The sequence below is a fragment of the Cryptomeria japonica genome, chromosome 1, assembly GCF_030272615.1.
Source record: "Cryptomeria japonica chromosome 1, Sugi_1.0, whole genome shotgun sequence".
In the NCBI taxonomy this organism is placed as follows: Eukaryota; Viridiplantae; Streptophyta; class Pinopsida; order Cupressales; family Cupressaceae; genus Cryptomeria; species Cryptomeria japonica.
In genome coordinates this window covers 98,047,067-98,069,278 of record NC_081405.1, presented here as the reverse complement: position 1 = coordinate 98,069,278, position 22,212 = coordinate 98,047,067, and the positions used below count along the sequence as shown (strand labels likewise).

At 36.2% G+C, this 22,212-nt stretch overlaps 1 protein-coding gene across 1 annotated transcript in view; it reads right to left on the bottom strand.

Moving 5' to 3' along the window:
* The window catches only part of LOC131041919 (uncharacterized), a 92,077-nt gene that overhangs the window by 26,541 nt on the left and 43,324 nt on the right, over nt 1-22,212 (bottom strand). Inside the window, exons 4-7 of the mRNA XM_057975170.2 lie at nt 7,756-7,839; nt 7,572-7,634; nt 6,213-6,350; nt 5,890-6,093 (exon numbers count right to left, since the gene is read on the bottom strand). Coding sequence (XP_057831153.2) covers nt 5,890-6,093; nt 6,213-6,350; nt 7,572-7,634; nt 7,756-7,839 — 489 coding nt within the window. The remainder of the gene's footprint in view (nt 1-5,889; nt 6,094-6,212; nt 6,351-7,571; nt 7,635-7,755; nt 7,840-22,212) is intronic.

Here is a 22,212-nt window from a genome sequence, read left to right as displayed (position 1 = left end):
TGGGTTACAGAAAATTGTTAAGTCTTATGGAGTAACACAATTTTGTGAATTCATTTATTTATACCAGATGAGGTAGTGAATATTATTATTATGATCGGGGGCATGACATAAACGAATCTAGAATATAATTGCTAGTATTCTTTTCTTCCCAATCCCTACAACTCCTTACAGATTATGTTGTACTCCATGAATATTCACATTAATCACTGGACACATAGGTACCTCTCCTTGGCTGGCCGTATGTTTCTTCATAAGGCTGTTCTACAAGCTCTTCTTGTCTACATATTTATGGCTCTTGCAGCTCCCAAAGGGAACCTTCAAGACTTGGATCATAAAATGAGGCATCTAGTGAATTGGGATAAAATGTGTTTTCCGGTTTCCCAAAGGTAGAGGTAGATTAGTTGGGGAGTAATTTGATCAGATCTCAAAACTTTATTTTGGGATGATGCTCAGGACCAAAAGAGTCCTTTCAGTGTGGAAATTCCTAACCTTTATGAGTCAAAGCTTAAATGTATTGAGGCCAGCTGGATTGATGTCTCTGATCTTCAGTGGAATGTTATCCCAGGCGAGTCAAGGATCTAGAAGTGGAAACAGCATGGTCAACAATTCGCTCCTCTAATTGACAGGCTGGCTCAATTTTTAGTTTCTTGAAAGGTCTTCTTGGATAGGAATCCTGATTTCATTGGCTGAGGTTTAAAAGTTTCTAGGCTAGATACAAGATTCTTAATGGCTGGAAACTTGGATGGTAATGCCCCAAACATGTGGAAGAAGGTCTCATATCCAAAATTCAAAGTTTCTTTTGAATTCTTCAATTCTTATTCCCCTGGAACATTATGCAACAGCAATTTATCACAAAAACTGCTTGCATTAGATAATAACAAAAACACATACCATCACACATATGAATGGCAAAATCATATGAATATAATTCATTTAAAATCCCATATTTTTGTAGGATTAACCAACAGAAACATTCACAAATTTTTAAAATACATAGTGTGGTCATACAGTTGAGTAATCAAAGATCAATAGAATATTAAGTCTATCCACAGAGCCGAACTGTAATGTACTGTTCTAGAACTTTCTTATTTTTGCCACATTTGTATATTATTGGCAGTTAATTACTTAGTATCAAGTAAAAGTACTATTTTAAGTATGTTGGAGGCTTTTTGAAACTAACAATAAATCAATGTTACCCCGAGTTTCCGGGATGGGGACGGCAGGGGACGGCAAATTTTTTTGCCAAATTTGGGGACGGCGGGGGACGCAAAGGGGACAGCTATATAAAATATAGGAAAAATTTAAAATATATAGGAAAATTTCAAAATTCTAAATGTTCATATGAAAACATGGATAAAGCATGCATACATACATTATATTCATATGAAAACAATAAAACATGGATATAGCATGTGTATGATACTATGAAAAGTTGAAAACATTTTAGAATGTAAATTCTGAACATACAACATTGTTAATACTCAATAGACAATATGCAATTATGCATTCATAAATCAGAATTTCAATTCACTCACATTGTCAATATGCATATCATAATAGATATTAAAGAAATAACATACAAAATGTCAAAACAAAGAAGTTAAATTTTCCCTACTTCTATCGACGCAATTTCCCCCCATATTTTTCAACGGGGGTTTGGGGGCAGCGCCCCCAAGGTGGGGTCAAGGGGCATCGCCGAGTTATTTTTCTATTGACTCGCCGAGTTTGGCGATTTTTGGGCGATTTTCTAATCTCTGTGTCAAAATGCCCAAAGGCTACACTACTGCCATATATTTTCATTGTCAAAATTATGAATTAAATTAATAAATTTAAAATTTAATTAATGTTATCTTTTAATTTTTTTAATTTTTAATAACAATTTGAATTAATAAGGGGCCTATATTAGAAAAAAAAATTTAAAAATTGAAAATACAATTTTTTTTTTTTTTTTTTTTTTTTTAATGGCCTGGCCGTCCCCAAGACGGATTGGGGACGTCCCAGCCGTCCCCGAGATGTACGGACGTCCCCTAGAGCTAGGGCAGGCGTCCCCCCTTGTCGGGGACGTCCCCTCAAAATACAGGGCAATTTCAAGACGGGGGGAAACGTCCCCTGGCCGTCCCCAAGTCCCTGGAACGTCCCCGGGACGGGGACGGGGGTTTTCAAGTCAGGGACACGTCTCCGGGTAACTCTGCAATAAATAGATCTTTTTTTGAGTTACAATAATGGGATAGACACCAACTTCCATCACTAAAACAAACAATTAGTGGTAATGAATTATAAATGTCTATGTTTATGGTCTTGCTAGTAGCAAGAGTGGAGACAATTGTATTCAACAATTGAAAGCTTATATTTGTTTTGTTTTAAATATGATAAGCTTTGGCTTCCTACATTTATGTTACATGTACAATTTTGGCAACTGGTTCATGCTAGACTAAGTATGCCGAAGCACTCCTAGAAAAATTCAGAATGATAAAGCGTAAACTAACATCTAATACCTATGGAATTTGGGATATAACCCTAAAATTACTGATAAGTCCATAGTATGATCTATCTTATTACCACTTGCCCATACCCATGTTTTGCAATGAGTAATCCTCTCAATCCATGTCTAGGCCACAATAATATTTGCAAGCTACAAATGAGCCCTTCAATATGTCAATGGCACCCTCCAGTTTGAAATTATATATTGGCAATTTGTGTTTTTAATAATATTTAGATGTACTCTCTTTGCAAAGTAAGCTACAAAATATAGTTTCCTTATCTTCCACTAACACAAAATATAAGGTTTCCATTAGTACTGGTTGTGAGCCAACATGGTTGCAAATCAATTTGAAAAAACACCATCAACTTTACTTTTTGTGATGAACCCTTGCTGGTTCAACTCTTCAACCTGCTGTAACTTGCAATGTTACCCCGAGTTTCCGGGACGAGGATGGCAGGGGACGGCGGGACGCGTTTCCGGGACGGCAAATTTTTTTGCCAAATTTGGGGACGGCGGGGGATGGCAAAGGGGACGGCTATATAAAATATAGGAAAAATTTAAAATATATAGGAAAATTTCAAAATTCTAAATGTTCATATGAAAACATGGATAAAGCATGCATACATACATTATATTCATATGAAAACAATAAAACATGGATATAGCATGTGTATGATACTATGAAAAGTTGAAAACATTTTAGAATGTAAATTCTGAACATACAACATTGTTAATACTCAATAGACAATACGCAATTATGCATTCATAAATCAGACTTTCAATTCATTCACATTGTCAATATGCATATCATAATAGATATTAAAGAAATAACATACAAAATGTCAAAACAAAGAGGTTAAATTTTCCCTACTTCTATCGACGCAGTTTCCCCCCATATTTTTCAACGGGGGTTTGGGGGCAACAAGAAATAACATACAAAATGTCAAAACAAAGAGGTTAAATTTTCCCTACTTCTATCGACGCAGTTTCCCCCCATATTTTTCAACGGGGGTTTGGGGGCATTGCCCCCAAGGTGGGGTCGAGGGGCAGCGCCCTGCGAGGCCAAAAAAACTTATTCTTTAATAAAGGCATTGGGTGTTATTTTTCTATTGACTCGCCGAGTTTGGCGATTTTCTAATCTTTGTGTCAAAATGCCCAAAGGCTACACTGCTGCCATATAGTTTCATTGTCAAAATTATGAATTAAATTAATAAATTTAAAATTTAATTAATGTTATCTTTTAATTTTTTTATTTTTAATAACAATTTGAATTAATAAGGGGCCTATATTAGAAATAATTTTTAAAAAATTGAAAATACAACTTTTTTTATTTTTCTAATATTTTTTAATGGCCTTAGATATGGGGGACGTCTGGCCGTCCCCGGGACGGATTGGGGACGTCCCAGCCGTCCCTGGGACGTTCGGACATCCCCTAGAGCTAGGGCAGGCGTCCCCCCGTTTCGGGGACGTCCCCTCAAAATAAAGGGCAATTTGGGGACGGGGGGAAACGTCCCCTGGCCGTCCCCAAGTCCCCGAAACGTCCCCGGGACGGGGACGGGGGTTTTCAAGTCGGGGACGCGTCCCCGGGTAACTCTGGTAATTTGTGGATCTTCTTTGTAATTTTGATTATTAAGATGGTCTTTCAGAAATAGACAGAAGTTGCAAAAGGGAGTTTCTTTAATTTGCAACACATTGAAATAATACATGAAATTAATCGAATGAAACAATAAACTGGAGAATTTAGAAGCATACCCGTAGGTCCTTAGCCAATTTATTGAATTAAAAGAATTCAATCAGCAACTTAAAAAGTTCTGATTTTTATTCTGAAACAATTTAGATCTGCTCTTATTTAATACTAAGACACCCAAACAGTGGAAGATGGCGCCAATAAATGAGCAAGCTGTGTGTTTGGGAAACAGAAGCAACCACAGAAGAATTAACAACAAACAGTAAATAGGAAAACTACAACAAATCTGCCTTGTAAGAAGCCAAATCTGCCCCAATTTAATTCAATATGACTTCTGAATGAAGCCAACCAAGCTGCAACCATTCGATTGATCTTTCACAATCTCAAAGCTACTGAATTCTGCAGAATGCACGCTCTCCAAAACAGGTCCAAACCCTAGCCACCATAGCCAAGTGCTCAGAAGAAATGTCAAATGCTCAATATCAATGAATGAGGTTTAATTTCCATCTTGGCTGCCTAAATACCCAAAAAGTACGATTTTTGGCAATTAGGGATTTAAAAATCATAACTTACTTTTAGGGTGCCTAGCTTAGGAGATATTAATTTTTCACTTAAATAAATTTAAGTGATGCACTTTGTGATTTTATATTTATATTTTATTAAAAATATTAATTGCCTGTCGAACCACTTAAAAATTCATCTCTCTCATTATTGCTCAGAAACTGAAGTTGTCAAAAGCTGGGGCCACAGTTCGTCACGCCAATGAAAATAGGACCATGTCTATTTTTAGCAATTTTTCCCTAAAAATTAGGAAATCCTCATATAATGTAAGAAACTGATGAAACGAAGACCAGGACTGAACTCAACACTGAACTAAAACAAATAGATAGACCACCCCTCAAGATACTGCATCACTGACCCCCTTATCCATAAACTGATGAAACGAAGACTAGGACTGAACTCAACACTGAACTAAAACAAATAGACAGACCACTCCTCAAGATGCTGCATCACTGACCCCCTTATCCATACCCTGTTAGCCTACAAGGGTCCAAAAATAGGCTAACTCCTCAAACCAATGGCCCTGACAACAAATAAAGTGTTATCAAGATGGTGTAGAATCAAACTCTATGATGCCAGAACCAAGCATATTAAAGATCATCAGCACTAAATTCGAAAATTAATGAATATTGGATATCCGTTTTTATTACTGTCCTACAGACTAGTAGATACCTGATGTAATGACTAAAGCCCCTGGCAAAGATAAATTTGTCAAGCTTTCAATTTTAAAAATGTATCCAGTTTAGTCATTAGGGTTGTGTATTAGATATATTAGATAATAATAAGGCAATCAAATTGTTGTTGTGTTTGATGAAATACAGCAGATTAGGTCTTTTATTTTAAAGCATGAAACCTTTCGGAAGTACACGTGTTCTTTACATGGGTATTAAGTTTGTTATGGCTTGCAAGCCTATATAAGCAGCCATTATGCAATGTATTTTCACACCTCGGTCAATAAAGCTTACAGTCTAGCATTTCGCTTTTCCCTATTTAGATCTAGTATAGTGTGTTTTACCAATTAATGAACGTCAAGCAGGCCTTGAATGTTGGTGCATGTCACAACTTGCAACTTATGGACACAGTCATGACATACTTCAAAACCAGTAGTCTAGAACACCACCACAAAACATGGTTGTGGAATCAAGAAAAAGCTGTTTACCTGCAAAGCAGCCAGGATGTCACCATCATCATCTTCATCCTCAACTCCATTGCCATTAAGATCAACAACTGAGCTTTTCCACTCTGGTGTAGAGGGACAAATCACTGATTCTGGCTTTCTTTCATTATAACACCTAAACAATGCATCAATATAATCTGGCTTGTAAATTCCTGGAGGTCTTGTTCCAGCAAAGCGATCGACAGCCTACAAGTATAAAGGAGACCAATTTAGCATCCAAGAAAATGACTATCAAATTACAAAAAGGCAAAAGCAACATACAAGCAGATGTCAACATGGAAAAAAAATTTAAACCTCTACAATACCTCTTTCACTGTTATGCCTTGAATACGAACAAGATAATTCACAATCATATACCCAGTACGGTTGAAACCATGTGTACAGTGAACCAAAACATATTTGTTCTGCTTCTTCATCTTGTTTGATTGCATAAACTTTGCCACCTGCACTAAACATTACTTATCAAGGAATCCAATACATAACAAAAAAGACTAAAATCTGTTTATTACTCGTTTGCTCACCATAATGTATACAATAGAAAGTAGGTGAACAGTTGGTGCGAAGTTGACAGTAAAATATGGATAGAGGGGGAAATTTCACAATAAAAAAGATTCAACATTGAAAAGGAATCTATATAAAAGTATAAATCTCATAAACATATGTAAATGATTTAAAATATTCTTTGCAATGATTTAATGTAAGAAATGTCTTCTACTTTCAACAGATTACATCAACCTTTATTATTATCATGTTATTATTTAAACAAGACAAAAAGATCTTGAAGAATTCTAAAGTGAAAGGCATTTAATAGAGAAAAGGAATCTAAATAAGTATCATGTATCTACTTACAAGATTAAATGTATCTTACACAATGATTTAATGCAATAAGTATCTAAGTATCTTACACTTTAATCAGAATAAATCAATATCCCTTGACAGCAAACTAGCATTTAAACAAGCCAAAAACATTTTGCTGAAATCTGATGCAGAACAGACCATAGTTGCATAGAAATGGATAAAGATTCAGGATCAGATACAGATACAACAATTATGAAAATATAGATATATCCAGTTATTTAAACATCTAAAGGTATAGAATGTAAATTTTAAAATGTTTCTTCATATATGTTTGATTCTATATTTTATTTTATAATATTATTTTGCTCCATTAATTTAGTGTCTTTAAGAATCTAAATGTGAGTATGTGTGTGTGTCCAATTCTTTTGTTAATTTATTTAAATGCGTGTGTACAGTTCTTTTATAAAATTGAATGTTTAATAGTTTATTCATCAACCCTAAATTACATTATGGGCAAATAAAATGCTGGTCCTTACAAGGATACAGTATCTGGGAATAATTTGAAAACTTTGAGTCAGACTAATTGGATCCTTGCCTTTTCTATCAATATTGATGGTTTTCCTTCCCATCCCTTACACCTAAGTGCATCAAATGATAAACATTATGCAAGAGGTTTTGCTAAGAAGGATGGTGCATTTAGTATTTGCATCACGATAGCAAGAGGAACGCAGAAAAAACCATTTGCAAGATATGCTACTTTCCTCCTGAGCATATAGTTTAGTTACTTTGCATAAAAATGATATGAACAGGCTTCATTTCATCCAATCTTCTCAAATCTTTCTAAACAGTAAAAACAATGTACTTACTTCATACACAAAAGTATTCACAGACATAGTATCAGGAACTGCATCTCGTCCTTTGCAAGCAATCTGAAATTAAACAGCAAGGACATTGATTGGAAGTCATATGATATATACAATATCACCACTGGCGTTAACGTGATCAGCTTAATTAGAGAGTAAATGGCAAGCATAAAATGGAAAAGTATACCTTCATATATCTGATACCATTGTTTTGCCATTCTACTGGCTTATAGTAGCGTGTAGTATTTGTCAGATCTATGACCATGCCTACCTGCCAAAAAGCAATTACTAAAAAATAAGGATTTAAAATCACAACGATAAAAACAACCAATGGTAGATTTCATTTTTTTCGCTTTGAAATCCTTTGCAATGAAAATACAAATTTTTATTAGATGTTTGAAGTTGGACAACAGAAAATATTAAAGAAATCTCTGAAAGTCAGCATATATAATTGAGAATTGAGGAGGTTGTAAATAATCCCATCATCACTGCAAAGAACATGAAATGCACCAAAACTAGAACTAAACAGGCAAAAAATGTTCTTACAATCCTGGCTTAAATTAGATTTTCTAGCAGCTAAAATTGGGCTTTGTTCTTTGATAGGTGTAAAAGAGTGATTGTTAAAGGGAAATGCAGTTCAATCATTTCCACAGCCAAGCACAACCGCATGCCTTAGTGAAATTGAGAACAAACAAAAATATCTAATGGAAATAACCATTATATCTGGCAAATAAACATACAAAATTTCCAAACATATGGAAAGAGAATTCTAAGGATGTTTTAGATGCAAATGGGACTTCTAACAAGTAACAATCTTAATGGTTACACCTTACCATTAACTATAATGTCCCCATTTTTAATAGCCTCTCCAACATCTATGAAAGCTCCAACTTTCTTAGACAGAGCCATTCTATTTGAAATGGAGTTCATTGATCGTGTTGTGTTCAAGGGATCAAAATGAGTTTGTTAATTCTTTTTGGAGGTTGTTTCAAAATTTCAAGTGCATTCTAAACTTCTTGGAGGAAAATTCTATTTTTGGAAAGTATCATTTATTGAGTTGGATCTCCGATTAGCTGCCGAGTATGTTGGCGCATTCAGAATTCAGCCTATTCTTGTATTTTTCACAACTTCAGGCAGATGTGTGGAAGATAATTGAATATATTAAATAATTAATAGTTATGTTGTCAAAAGGTGTAATAAAAAATAACTAATATTAATTATTTATAAAGATGAACTTTAAGTGACTAAAGTGTTGCAAAAGTAGCTCTGATTTATGATTTCCCAAAACTTCCAAGAACGCTTATATAAGGTAACTTAGAAGAGATGAAGCCCATTCTTGATTTTTTTTTTTAAACTTTGATTTCTCTATGAGGTTGGACATTGTTCATTGTGATGTTCCCTTCCTAACCAGTCGACAGGGTGAACAATTAGCCTATTCAGTCGAGTTCCTATAGGCCAATGAGTTAGAGAATAGGGAACTCTAGAGGCAATCTATCCAGTTTTGAGCAAGTTTCCAATACTTACTATTTTTAGTAAGTCAGGTTGGGTCACCGACAATGCCTGCAATCAGTCTTTCTATTTTTAGAGGTGTTGATAGAAGTATTCGAAATCGGTATTTTAATATTTTATGTGGTCCAAGACTTTATTTTTAAAATAACACAAAATATTAAATTAAATTAAAAAAAATATAACTTATGTTATTTAAATAATATAAAGTTAAGTTGTTGAGAGTCCCAATGAACATAAAGTTGTTTTAAAAAGGACTCCTAGAAGTTGGCACCCAACCTAAGGATATAAGGAGTTATTAATAAATTAAAAATAGAACGTTTCTCTTCTTTTTTAGGTGGGAACGTATTTTTGAGATTCATTCTACCATGTATGTTTTGTAGTTTTGGCTGTAGCTTCTCCAAAGGCTTCCTTCTTGGTTGGTGAGGACAAAATCCCTTGCTGATGACATCTTTTATGCTGTTAAAAGATTTGATGGTTTATTATACAAAAAACACATGTGGTATTATCAAAGTATGTGATTTCTTCAACATTAGGATTTGTTGCAGATTTGTTGGAGTTGTTTGGGCAGATTTAGGAGGGTTTGAACAGGTGAAAGAGAGTTTTGGCATTTTATAGCACGCTGCACAGATTCCTATGCTGGTCGTACATTTCAAATCTGACATGCAATTATTCCTTTGTTATGCATGAGACTTCTTGGTCTGAGCGTTGTGTTTTAGGTTGTCATTTTAGGCCTATTTGTGGCAGTTAGGAGCAGCAGGCATTCCTCCTTCCTTTCCTTGACATTTGGAACTCAAAATTTGACGTGTGGCGCCCAGATCTGGAAATTTGCAAAGTTGATATCATTACGGCAAAGTGTTCAGGCCAACTCTTTTTCTTGGGTATGTTTGATTTAGATATGTGGGGGTATATTATGAACTGGGTTGCTGTTCTATTAGTGAAAAAACTATTATTTTGCCCAGTATATAAATCTGGAATTTTCTGCTACTATTTTTCAAGGCATTTACACTGTTTCTGAAGTTATAACTGCTGCAATTTATTATTGTTATATGTTGAATCATCAAACATTACAAACAAAAAATAAACCCCTTCTGCATCTTCCATCTTGTCTGAAAGTTCACAAAAAATATGTATATAATATAATATTTTAATTAAAAAGAACAACATGGCAGCATATTACAGTGGTAGCAGAGTATAGCTCGACCTGCCATCCAGTGGGTTAATGTGTATCTACAAGTAACAGTGATAGAGAAAGATATCAGGAAAGAAAAAGGAAAGGAGATGAAGATTTTGGGGAGCATTGACCTTCAAATACAGAAGAACAACACTCAAGGAACCATTCTAAACAATCAACCAATTCAGAGAACATAAGTGAAAGAGGTAATAGGGACCAAGAACCGGATCATACATCACTCCTTTTGGATGCTTTTCTTAGAAGTCAAGAGCAAGCCAACAACGTATTGTGCAGTTAGTTGATGCAGTAGCCCAGATAGGGGTGAACAATTGGGGAAATAATGAGCACCACAAGCCAGCATGGGTCCAAAAAGTGGACACTTATTTCAATTTTAACCCTATGCCTGAAGAAGAGTCTCTGACTCTAAAAAATATGTTGCTTTGCACTTAGATGGGGTTGATCATGAGTGGCGGCATCATGGTATGCTCACCATGGGACATACACATATCACATCCTATGTAAAGTTCACTGTGAGGTTAATTTTGAGATTCAACAAAAAAGATCTAGAGCTACATTTAAAAGAATTAGTGCAATTGAAACAATGGGATTCAATAGATGCACTTATTGTCGATCTTCAGTGATTATCAAGCTTGGTGACGGCTATTTCTAAGAGGAGACTCATTGTACTTTTTATAGATGAATTACTTGAACCTTTGAAGGGATGAATTAAGGCATTGAATCCACCTGCCCTACAAAATAAGCAAATTAAACATTCAAGGAGAAGACACAAAGTTTATCTAGTGGAAAACCTTCTCAGGTAAAAAACCATAGCATACAATAGCTATCATTATCAAAAATGGGCACCAACCCGTAATACAGAAGTGGGCACCAACCCACTGAGAGCTTCAACTCTTCTCAAAGCACAAACTTACAATTCCTGAGGCACCTACCTCAACAAGAATATCAACTCAGGAATATGTTTAACTCAAATTACATCACACAAATCTTAAAAATTAAGTCTTCTGTTTCAGAGAATAGAAACTGAATTATTGATTATCTTCAGCATGTACAGATCTGACTTATATTCTTTTTATCTGACTTCTTCTCAAACTGCACACAACCTTTTCATCACAAAAAACTCAGCTCAACCCATTAAGGTTACTTATGTCTTCGATCAATCTCCTTCCAAACTTCATCTCTTCTTTCACATCTCTGTTTTTGTATATCACAGTATATCGTCACAGAACTTCCATACATAAAGAACAGATATCACACTCTCTACAAAAAGACTTCACATCATAAAAAGTAATATCTCCCTTATTTTCTCTTCAACGCACATACACTCAGAAGAACTTTTTAACCAAAAAAAATGATTTCAATTCTGACTTCTTCTCAATATGCACTCCATGTAACAACATTTTCAATCTCTAGAAGAACATAACATACTCCAGGTTCCAATAATATACGCTTAGCTCCAGCTGAAACAGACATCCCTTCAAAATAAAAAGACGTCTCCAGCAGATTCGAATTATTACCACATACGATTTCAGAACAATAACACCTGTGCGATTAGATATAATAGAAAAGAGTTTTCATCCTGTGCAAACCAATAAACCATATCAAGATATGCAAGGAAGCAAGATGTTTTTTTTCTTTCACAGGGGTTGTCAGAAACCCATTACAGAGTGCTTGCTGAAAGAACAGAATATGTTGACATCAAGAGCACATGTACTGAAACGTATTCCATGAAGAATCGAACCAGATTTAATCACGTCACAAAAAAAACATGCACCAAAATACATCAATAGATACTGAAGACACGTTGAAAAGAAGTGCAGATATAAAACGGACCCACAAACTTCACCCATGCCGTGTCTACCTCACATGATAAACATCACACTTTCAAACATGTGAAATAAAACGGGAATGAATTTCAATAACCATGTCTATATCGCACACAATATCAATCAAGGATAATATTCAACATAAAAACGACTCCTTCCAACTATGTGTAAGAAAAATATGATGCGTCACTTAAGATGAGTCACTTCCAATAAGACAAGCAAACACCTAGAGTAAACACAAAGGCAGGGAGCTCACCTAGCCAAGGAGCCAAGTAGACAACTTAAGTAAACACATAGGCAAGAAGCTCATCCAGCCAAGGAGACAAGTAGGCAGCTTAAGTTCGGTAAGCTACACAATCCTTTGACACTAAACCGTTCTTGACATCAATGACAATATGCTCAACACTTCCCACAGAAGGACAAAGACAAAAAAATATTTCAAAAGGAATCACATCAGCCATGAAATTATTCAAACACGTTGGACATTGAATAGTTGAATGATCTCAGGAGGAAGAAATTGTGTTTTCATTGTAGGGAACCATGAGATCCTTCACATAAATGCAACATTAAATCAAAAGCAAATCAATTAGAGTATTAATTTGTTGATGAATCTGCATCATAAAATCAGATCAATCATCTGATTCAGAGAGTGGCAAAGAGGAAAACACTTCAGAAGAAGAGCCCAAGGAAGAAAGGATCCTTGACCAACTCTCTAGTGACCAAACGGCGCTTACATTTAAGGTGAGAGGTGTTATATAGGGGCAGCAGGTAGTTGCTTTGATTGATACATGAGAAACACATAATTTCATTGATGAAAGGGTAGTGGCTACAAGAGGGCTGCAAACAGAAGAGCGTGACGAGTTTAAGGTGATGGCAGCTAACGAGTATAAAATTCCTTATACTCAAAAAAAATTCAAATCTGACTATGCAGTTGAGTAATTATCAACTGCAAGATGAATTTTATGTGGTAAATATGGGAGACAATGATATTATACTTGGCATGGTTTGGATGATGTCACTCGTTAGGTTCTCTTGCAACTTACAAAACATGGAAATGAAGTTTGAACATCAAGGGAGAAAAGTGATACTCAGAGGACTATCAAATGGTGGACCTAGAGTGTGTTATCATGCCCAAGGTTAAAAACAATTTCATATCGGCAAAAGAGCAATTACCACCCAGATATTCAGCTAGTGCTATCTAAGCATAGCAAGGTGTTTGGGGGTATTCCCCCTAGAGTTCCACCTGAGAGGGGTATTGAGCATGTCATCAAGTTAAAGGAGGTAGCCAAACCCATGATTACAACTCCTTATCAACATCCTAAGAGGCACAAAGATAAAATTGAAAAGGCAATTAACGAGTTACTTGAGATGGGACAAATAAGACCCAGTAAGGGTCCCTTTGCATTAACAGTCCTAGTCAAAAAAGGATGGTACAATGTGGATGTGTATTGATAGATGAGTTACATGGAGCTTAATATTTTTCTAAGATAGATTTGAGATTAAGTCACCACCAAATTCGAATGAGATAGGAGGATATAGAGAAAATTGCCTTCAAGTGCCATTTTGGACATTTCGAGCATCCAGCAATGCCCTTTGGTTTGATGAATGCCCCAGCCACTTTTCAGAGCTGCAAGAACCAAGTGTTCATGGTGCATTTAAGGAAATTTGATTTGATATTTTAAACAATTTTTCAATGACATCTTGATTTTCACGAGAACTTGGGAGGAACAAAGGCAACATCTTGAGGAGGTATTAAGCATCCTGGAGAGTGAGTCTCTTTCTATTTCGGGATGACAAAGCTTCTTTATCTTGGACACATCATTAGAGCAAAGAGAGAGAGAGCAGATCCTAAGAAGGTTAAGGCTATTACGGAATGGCGTACTACTACCAATCTCACATAGCTTAAAGGATTCTTTGGTCTTTGCGGGTTCTATGGGAGGTTTGTTAAGAGGTTTTCTCAAGCAGTTGCTCTGCTTGCCAACTTGAAAAGAAGGGAGCAATTGTGTGGTCCGATTCAACACAGAAGTATTTTGAGCACTTCAAAAAGGTGATGTCTACATGTCCTGTATTAGCCATACCAGACTTCTCCAAACCTTTCAAGTTGGAGTGTGATGCTTCAAGTGAAGGGATAGGGACAATGTTGATGCAAGATAAACACCCCATCGCATTCAAGAGTAGGAAGTTAAGAGGTGTGGAGAGGAGCTACTCAGTTTATGATAGGGAGATGTTGGCCATCATGTAGGCCTTGGCCAAATTCAGACCATACTTGGTTGGGGGTAAATTTATCATCAAAATAGACCATAACAGTATTAAATACTTCATGACTCAAAAGGACCTCAATGATAGGCAGCAGAAGTGGGTCAACAGATTGCAAGCATATGACTTTGGCATTGTTTATGTTACGAGGAAGAAGAATATAGTTGTTGATGTACTTTCTAGGAGACCTCAAATATGTTCTCTAGTGGAGATTTCTGCTGATTGGAGAGAGTTAATTGCAGTAGAGTATGCCAAAGATTCATGTGTGGCAAGGATTATGGAGGAAACAACACATAATGACAAATATGCTGTGGTTAATAAGTTAATCATGTATAAGGACGTGATTTATTTGGTACCTTCTTCACAGTTTAAGATAAAGGTTTTGAGAAATTTTCATGATACACCCAAGTTTCTTTAAGACTTACAAGAGGATTCATGAGACATTCACTTGGAAAGGACTTAAAAATGAAGTCCTTGAGTACGTTAGAGAGTGTATAGTCTACCAGCAAAACAAGAATGAGCATACATTTCCAACTAGTCTGCTTCAACCATTGCCCATTCCTAATAAAAATGGGAATGCATTTCGATGGATTTCATTATAGGACTGCCTAATGTTTGAGGCAAAGATAGTATTTATGTGGTGGTTGATCAATTGAATAAATTTGCTCACTTTTTTGCTCTCTCAACTACATATACAACCACAGAAGTAGCTGATTTGTTTTTAGAGAGATCATTAGACTGCATGTGTTGCTCTTCAGGTTTAGTGGGACTGAGCTCACTCCTAGTACGAGCTACCACCCAAATAGATGGACAAACGGAAATAGTTAATAAATGGGTGGAAGGGTTTCTCAGGAAATATGTTTGTGAACAACAAAGAGCTTGGATAAAGTGTCTGCACCTAGGTGAGTCTTGCTACAATACCACCTACCATATGTCTATTAGGATGACACCATGTATGGCTTTGTATGGATATGAGGCTCCCAACTTTATGGATCTTCTTGGAGACAACATAGTGCCTAAGGCAAAAGACTTATTACAGAAGAGTCAAAACATCATGAAAACATTGAAGGGAAACCTGCAACAAGCACAAAATTAGCAAAAGTTGTATGCTAATCAACAACGGATAGAGTGCAATTTTGAGGTATGGTTTATTTAAGATCATAACCATACAGATAGTCTACTCTCAAGAACAGTGGAGCAAAGAAGCTCAAACCTAGATTTCATGGACCTTTCAAAGTTACCAAGAGGGTTGGGGAGGTTGCCTACAAGCTTGAGTTACCAGCTAGCAACAAAGTACATAATGTTTTCCATGTATCCAAGCCCAAGAAGGCACTTGGACATAATGTGGTGCCCTCATTTGTGTTACCACCATTGGATGAGGAGGGGAAACTGATTTTAATACCAAAGGCTATTATTGACTTCCGAGAGAAAGTTCTTTGGAATCGGATCATCAAGGAGTATTTGATCAAATGGAGGGATTTGTCAATAAACGATGCAATATGGGAGAGAGAACAAATTATACAGCATCTAGAGCTAAAATTGCTTCAGAACAAGCAATTTTGGGAAGGGTAAACTGTAGTGTCCCCTTCCTAACTAGTCGACAGGGTGAACCATTAGCAAGTTTCCAATACTACTATTTTTAGTAAGTCAAGCTGGGTCACTGACAGTGCCTGCAATCAATCTTGCCATTTTTAGAAGTGTCAATGGAAGCATTCGAAATCAGTATTTCTATTTATATATTTTTAATATCATGAGATAACCTGGCAACCTAGCAAAGCAACCCAGCCATATCTTGTCTCAGTCTTAACCTCTTTTTGCCAAGTTTTGGGGTATGAAGAGGGCGAGCTTAGGTGATAATACCTCGATGGACGACTGATCATGGTCAAACAACCCAACCGCCAAGTAAACGCAGTCGATGAGAGTTGAACCTTGAACCTACATGGAAAGAACCCAAAACCTTGAGACAACCTTACCAACCGTTTGAGCAATGGGTCGAAGCCACAGTAGTTGTATATTTTTTGCCGAGTTTCAGGGTATGAAGGGGCCAAGTTGAGGAGAGAATACCTCGATGGGCGACTGATCATGGTCAAACAACCCAACCGCAAGGTAAACGCAGTCAACGAGAGTTGAAATTTGGACCTACATGGGAAGAACCCAAAGCCTTGGGCGAAGCCCGAGTATTTGTATATTTTATATGTTCCAAGACTTTATTTTTAAACTAAAACAAGGTATTAAGTTAAATTAAAAAATTTTAACTTATGTTAATTAAATAATATAAAGTTAAGTTATTGAGGGTCCCAATGAACATAAAGTTGTTTTTAAAAGGGGGACACCTAAAAGTTGGCGCCCAACCTAGGGAGGCATAAGCAGTAATTATTAATTTTTTTTTTAAAAGTTTCTCTTCTTTTTTAGGCGAGAAATTGGAGTTTTGAAAATGGCACCCATTTTAAAGTGAATTAGAGCTTTTTGGAGATTCATTCTAGCATGGATAGTTTTGGTTGTAGCTTCTCTGGAGGCTTCCTTCTTGGTTGCTAAGAACGAAATCATTTGTTGATGACATCTTCTACGCTATTGAAAGATACATTATGGGAGATCTTAGGGTTTATTTATACAGGAAACACATGTGAGCTTATCAAAGTATATGATTTCTTCAATATCAATACTTGTTACAAATTTGTTGGGGTTGTTCGAGCAGATTTAGAGGGTTTGAATAGGTCAAGGAGAGTTTTGGCATTTTATGGCAGACTTGCACACATTCCCATGCTTGTCGTACATTCCACATCTGACATGCAATTATTCCCTTTGAGAAGCACACAGGAAGTACTGAGAATGGAGGGTGGGGAGGGATGTGAATCAGAATTTCAGAATTTTTCAATATTTAAAAACAAGAAACCAAATGAAACATGAAGAAAACAACCAACAAAACACAAACTCCAAGATTTCTCCTGGAAAACCCTTTCGAGTAATAAAAACATGGCATCAAAAGTCTTTCATTAACATAAATGGGCACCTACCCAAAGATACAAAAGTAAGCAACTCACAGAGGGCACCAACCCTTCCAACACTCAAACTCCTCAAATCTGAAGGACCAACTTCACCACCAACAAAGGCCGACACTCTATCTGCTATATCCGTCATGGTGACACCAAGGCAACAATGGCTTCCGCTGAATTTGTGCCAATACATAGTCAAGCTTCACTCAAAACAATCAGTTTCTCCCTTCTTTTTCTTGCAGCACAACTACTATAAAAAATCATCTTCTAAAAAAAACACACACACTTGTATAATCGATTTGATAACCAAGAAATTTTGTTTAAAGCAATTTCAAACTCATAAAGATTTGCTGCCACATATTCACAAACATAATATTAAATTTAAAAAAAAAAAATCCAAATAGTCCATCCCAGACAGAGGCGTTACATTCCCAGAAAATTCCACATAGGAATCAAAACGCCCAATACACTTCGGTCTACCTCAAGTCAACTCCATATCATTGATTTTTTTTTTCATTCACACTAGCATGACTCCCTTAAAAATGCGTAGGCTTCTTTTCAAACCATCTTAACCCCACGACAACGTAATTGGTAATCAAGACGTTTTTTACTGCCAAGTATAAATTTCATAAAAAATCCTCACTCCTTTCGCACTCTACAATTTCTTACGCGAGTCAAACACTGACTGCCAACGATAAATTCGCACTTCCGGAATCTTAGTCACTGCCGCTATTCATTTTCAAAAAGTTTGCCAAAAAAACTCACCTCCAGAGTTAGATGATGCAGACCAGAAAACATTAAATATATGTGATGAAGTATGAGACCTCCCCGAACTTAAATAAGTGGTCTAACCAAAATAGAGAACAGGCCCCATAGAACCATGACTTGACATAAAGTCTGATCTGGCACAGGTAGTAGACAATTAAGCAGTTGAATCAGATAAGCAGACATGCATAGCTCAAGCTGACAGCCAAGCACCTCAAGCAGACAAGCAAGCAGCTGGAGCAGGCAGGCAAGGATCTCAAGCAGCTCAACCAAGCAAGTAGACACCTCAACCAAAACGGCAACCAGCTCAATTAAACAGTAATGAATAATGAGCAACTTGACAAGCTCAAATAAACTTTGACATCAATGACAAAAATTCCAACACCCTTGGTTGGCATGAGACTTCTTAGTCTGAGTGTTGGGTTTTAGGTTGTCATTTCAGGCCTGTTTGTGGCAGTTGGGGGCAGCAGACATTTCTCCATCCCTTCCATGACATTTGGCACTCAAATTTGGAGGTGTGGCACCAGATCTAAAAATTTGCAGGGCTGATATCATTACAGAAATGGGTTCAGGCCAACAACTTTTTCTTGGTATGTTTGATTTAGCTATGTAGGTGTATTTTACGAACAGCGTCGTTGTTATATTGGTGAATAAGCTATTATTTTGCCCAACATATAAATCTGGAATGTTCTGCTACTGTTTTGCATGGCATTTACATTGTTTCAATAGTTATAATTGCTGAAATTTATTATTGTTATATGCTGAATCATCAAACATTATAAACAAAAAATAAACCCCTTCTCCATCTTTCATCTAGTCTAGAAGATCGCAATAAGAAATATATAACATAGTATTTTAATTAAAAAGAACAACGGGGCAGCATATTACGTTCATCTCTTCTGCCTTGGACAAAACACTAAGAAAAGATTGACTTCGTTGGTGAAAGACTGCCCCCTAGCAAACACTATGTGGTTCACTCAAAGTCACAATTTGTGCAAAAATAGAGTTCAATTCATCCAAAGTTACAGTGTGCAAATTGATACAAGTTTTGAAAAAGCTGTAAGGAAGAAATCATTATTATTTGCAAGCAAATATTATCAATTTTAGGGTATATATGAAATAAACGGATAATTTTATTATCTCACAATTTTTTTGAAAGAGGTCCAAACCTGTGAGCACGGCAGCCCAGCAAGGGCACGAAGCCCACAAGCCACCAGCCTAGCAAGGGCCTTCACGAAGTATTTTTTGCTACCCAATACGAGGGCACGAGCCTATCAGCTGAAACCTCTTCGGCTAAGAACCAAGGACTGAGGGGTACCCATTCAGCCAAATTTGCCCAGGGCACAATCCCGGCCTCATCTCTTATGACGTCTGAGCCTTTGCACTCAGCAAGACTTGATCCATGGTGGGCTCATTTGGAGCCATTCAACTTCACCAGTAAACCAAGGACCCATTGACATTATCTCATAATTTTGAAAGATTTCATTAACTATTTTTCTGAAAATTATTATAAATTATTTTTCTGAAAATATATTATATTTTAATGATGATTGGAAATTTACCCCAACCGTACCATTTCCAAGCTCCCCAAGGAGTTGTACACTTTCCAAGGATACCAAGAAGGGCCAAAGAATAATTTAGAAGGCTTTAATAACTCATTCCAAGCCTAACGCAGCTCCTAAAGAAGTTTAAACTTTAGAGTCTGCAGCAACTCTCCAAATGTGAATCACAGCTTTATGTATGTTATTGTACCATCATAAAAGGAGTTGTACCAACATATGGGATGTCGTACAACACACCAGAATGGTTTAAAGTGCATATTGATTGGTCCAGATCAGCCAAAGTTTTTCATTGTCACTATTTGTTCAGTTTGAATGTATTTATGGATATATAAATAAATCTGCCACAGCTATTTCATATGATTCTTTAAAGAAATCTGGTGCACATTTATCTATTTAGTAAGAGAATAGTTGTTAACAGCACCTGAAAAATGGAAGCAAATTATTGTGGTAATTATTTCTGAAATTATAATACAATGGTGGATTGAAACTGTTTGACAAAATGTCTGCATTGCAAAATTGTGATAACTTGCAAGTTTGATCAAAAATTCCTAGAGAGGCTTATTACATTTACATTTTAAAACAAACTAGAATAATCTCAGAAGACTTAAAAACAGAGATTTTTATGGAATATTCTTGTGGCCCTTTCATGGTGACCAAGGGGAAAAACAGAAAGTAAAGCTTTTGACAATTTCCTTAGACCCTCCATCATGTGCATGCAATGGGATGTAACTAGCTCATCCAACAGAAGAAAGCTATGTACCAGCCAAAATTGGGTCATCCCGGGTACGAAACATCCAGGGGACACAGGGATGCCTCATAAACATCCCCCGCCATCCCCAAAAATTAAAAAAAAAAGGGAAACATTTACAGTATGGTTGCAAAACTGATATAATGGTGGGAGATTGGTAGTCGTCCCTGGGATGGGCAAAGGACGCCTATATGTCCCCTGACTGTCCTGGGAATGGCTAGCCATCCCCTATGGCACAAGCAACTTTAAGTTCTTTTTTAAAAAAACAACTCAAAAATAAAAGGGTGTGGAGACCCCTTTGCAGAAACCCTCAACCTGAAAACAACAATATAACATTCAAAACAAAAGAAATACTCATTTACATGAATCTGCAAATTGTCAAAAGCTAAAGGTAGAAGAGCACAGCTGAAGGAAAACCAAGTGATTCAAACTCTCATTTTGAAGTAGTGTTAGGAGAGGCTGATTAGGTTTTTTTAAAACAAATCAAAATAAAAAGGCGTGGAGGTGTGGGGGGCCCTTTGCAACAAAAATCAACCTAAAAACAACAATAAAACATTCAAAACAAAAATAAAACCTCATTTTTATAAATACATAAATTGTGAACAGCTAAAGGAAGAAAAGCACAGCTGAAGGAAAACCAAGGGACTCAAACTCCGATTTTGAAGTAGTGTTCGGGGAGGCTGATTAAGGACAGCTGAATATTAATATTTCTAATTTTCTAGGTTGTCAGTCTCGGTTCGGATTCGGATTCTGGTTCGAGATTCAGGTTCGCAAATTCTTTCAAAAAAATTTGGGGTGGGTTCGGGCTTGCTTTGAGTTCATCTATATAAAAACAAATAAAATTAAAAAATAAAAAAATATACATATTTATGCAGCAACAAATAAATTCATAATATACCATTGTCAAGTGTCAACTACGCTAATAGACTAATAGCAAATTAACATAGCAAAATACACCACCATATATATTAATGTTTTAGTCCAAATGGCAAGCAACGTAGCAAAATGCCAAAATACACCACCATATCAATGTTTCAGTTCAAAAATAATAAAGTCAACATTAAGAATCAGCCCAAATTCGGCCCTCATTTTGCTGCTGAATTTGAAATTCGCTGTAACTTCCCCAAAATTCTCCCCGGGTCCTCCTTAGCGAACCCACAGGGCAAATTCAGGACCCTGGAAGAATTTGCAGCAAATTTGTGAAGGACCAGATTTTCTGCAGAACTGAACCAAAACCCTGAGAAATTCTGGAAGAATCTAGCAACTTAGCCAATTTTCTATATATATGTCATTTTCTAAAATTGCAGCCTTTGGGCATTTTGTTACAATATATCATATGTTTTGTCAAAGAATGCAATTAAATTTTGTTAAAACTTCATTTTTTTCACTTTCTATGAAATGAAAATATCAATTGAACTCCAATATTATGTGTTAAGGTTCTATGATGTATATAGTGATTGCCTTGTCAATGCTATCATATGAATCTTTGAAATTTTCTATATTTTAAAAAAATTCTATATTTTAAAAATTTTCCCTATTTTTTTAATAGCCATCCCTTGCCATCCCCTAAAAAATGGCTCCCTCCCATCCCCGTCCCCGTCCCCAAAATGCATACTCCTATCCCCGCCGCTCTTCCCCGTCCCCAAAACTTGGGCTAACATAAATTCATATTTTAGGGCAAACATGCTCAATATTTTTTTAGCTCGGGCATACTGCTCTTCTACTACAACCAACAACCTTGCAATTTTTTTGAAAAAACCCTTCCAGAGTTGAGGATTTATTTTACTCAACAAGAA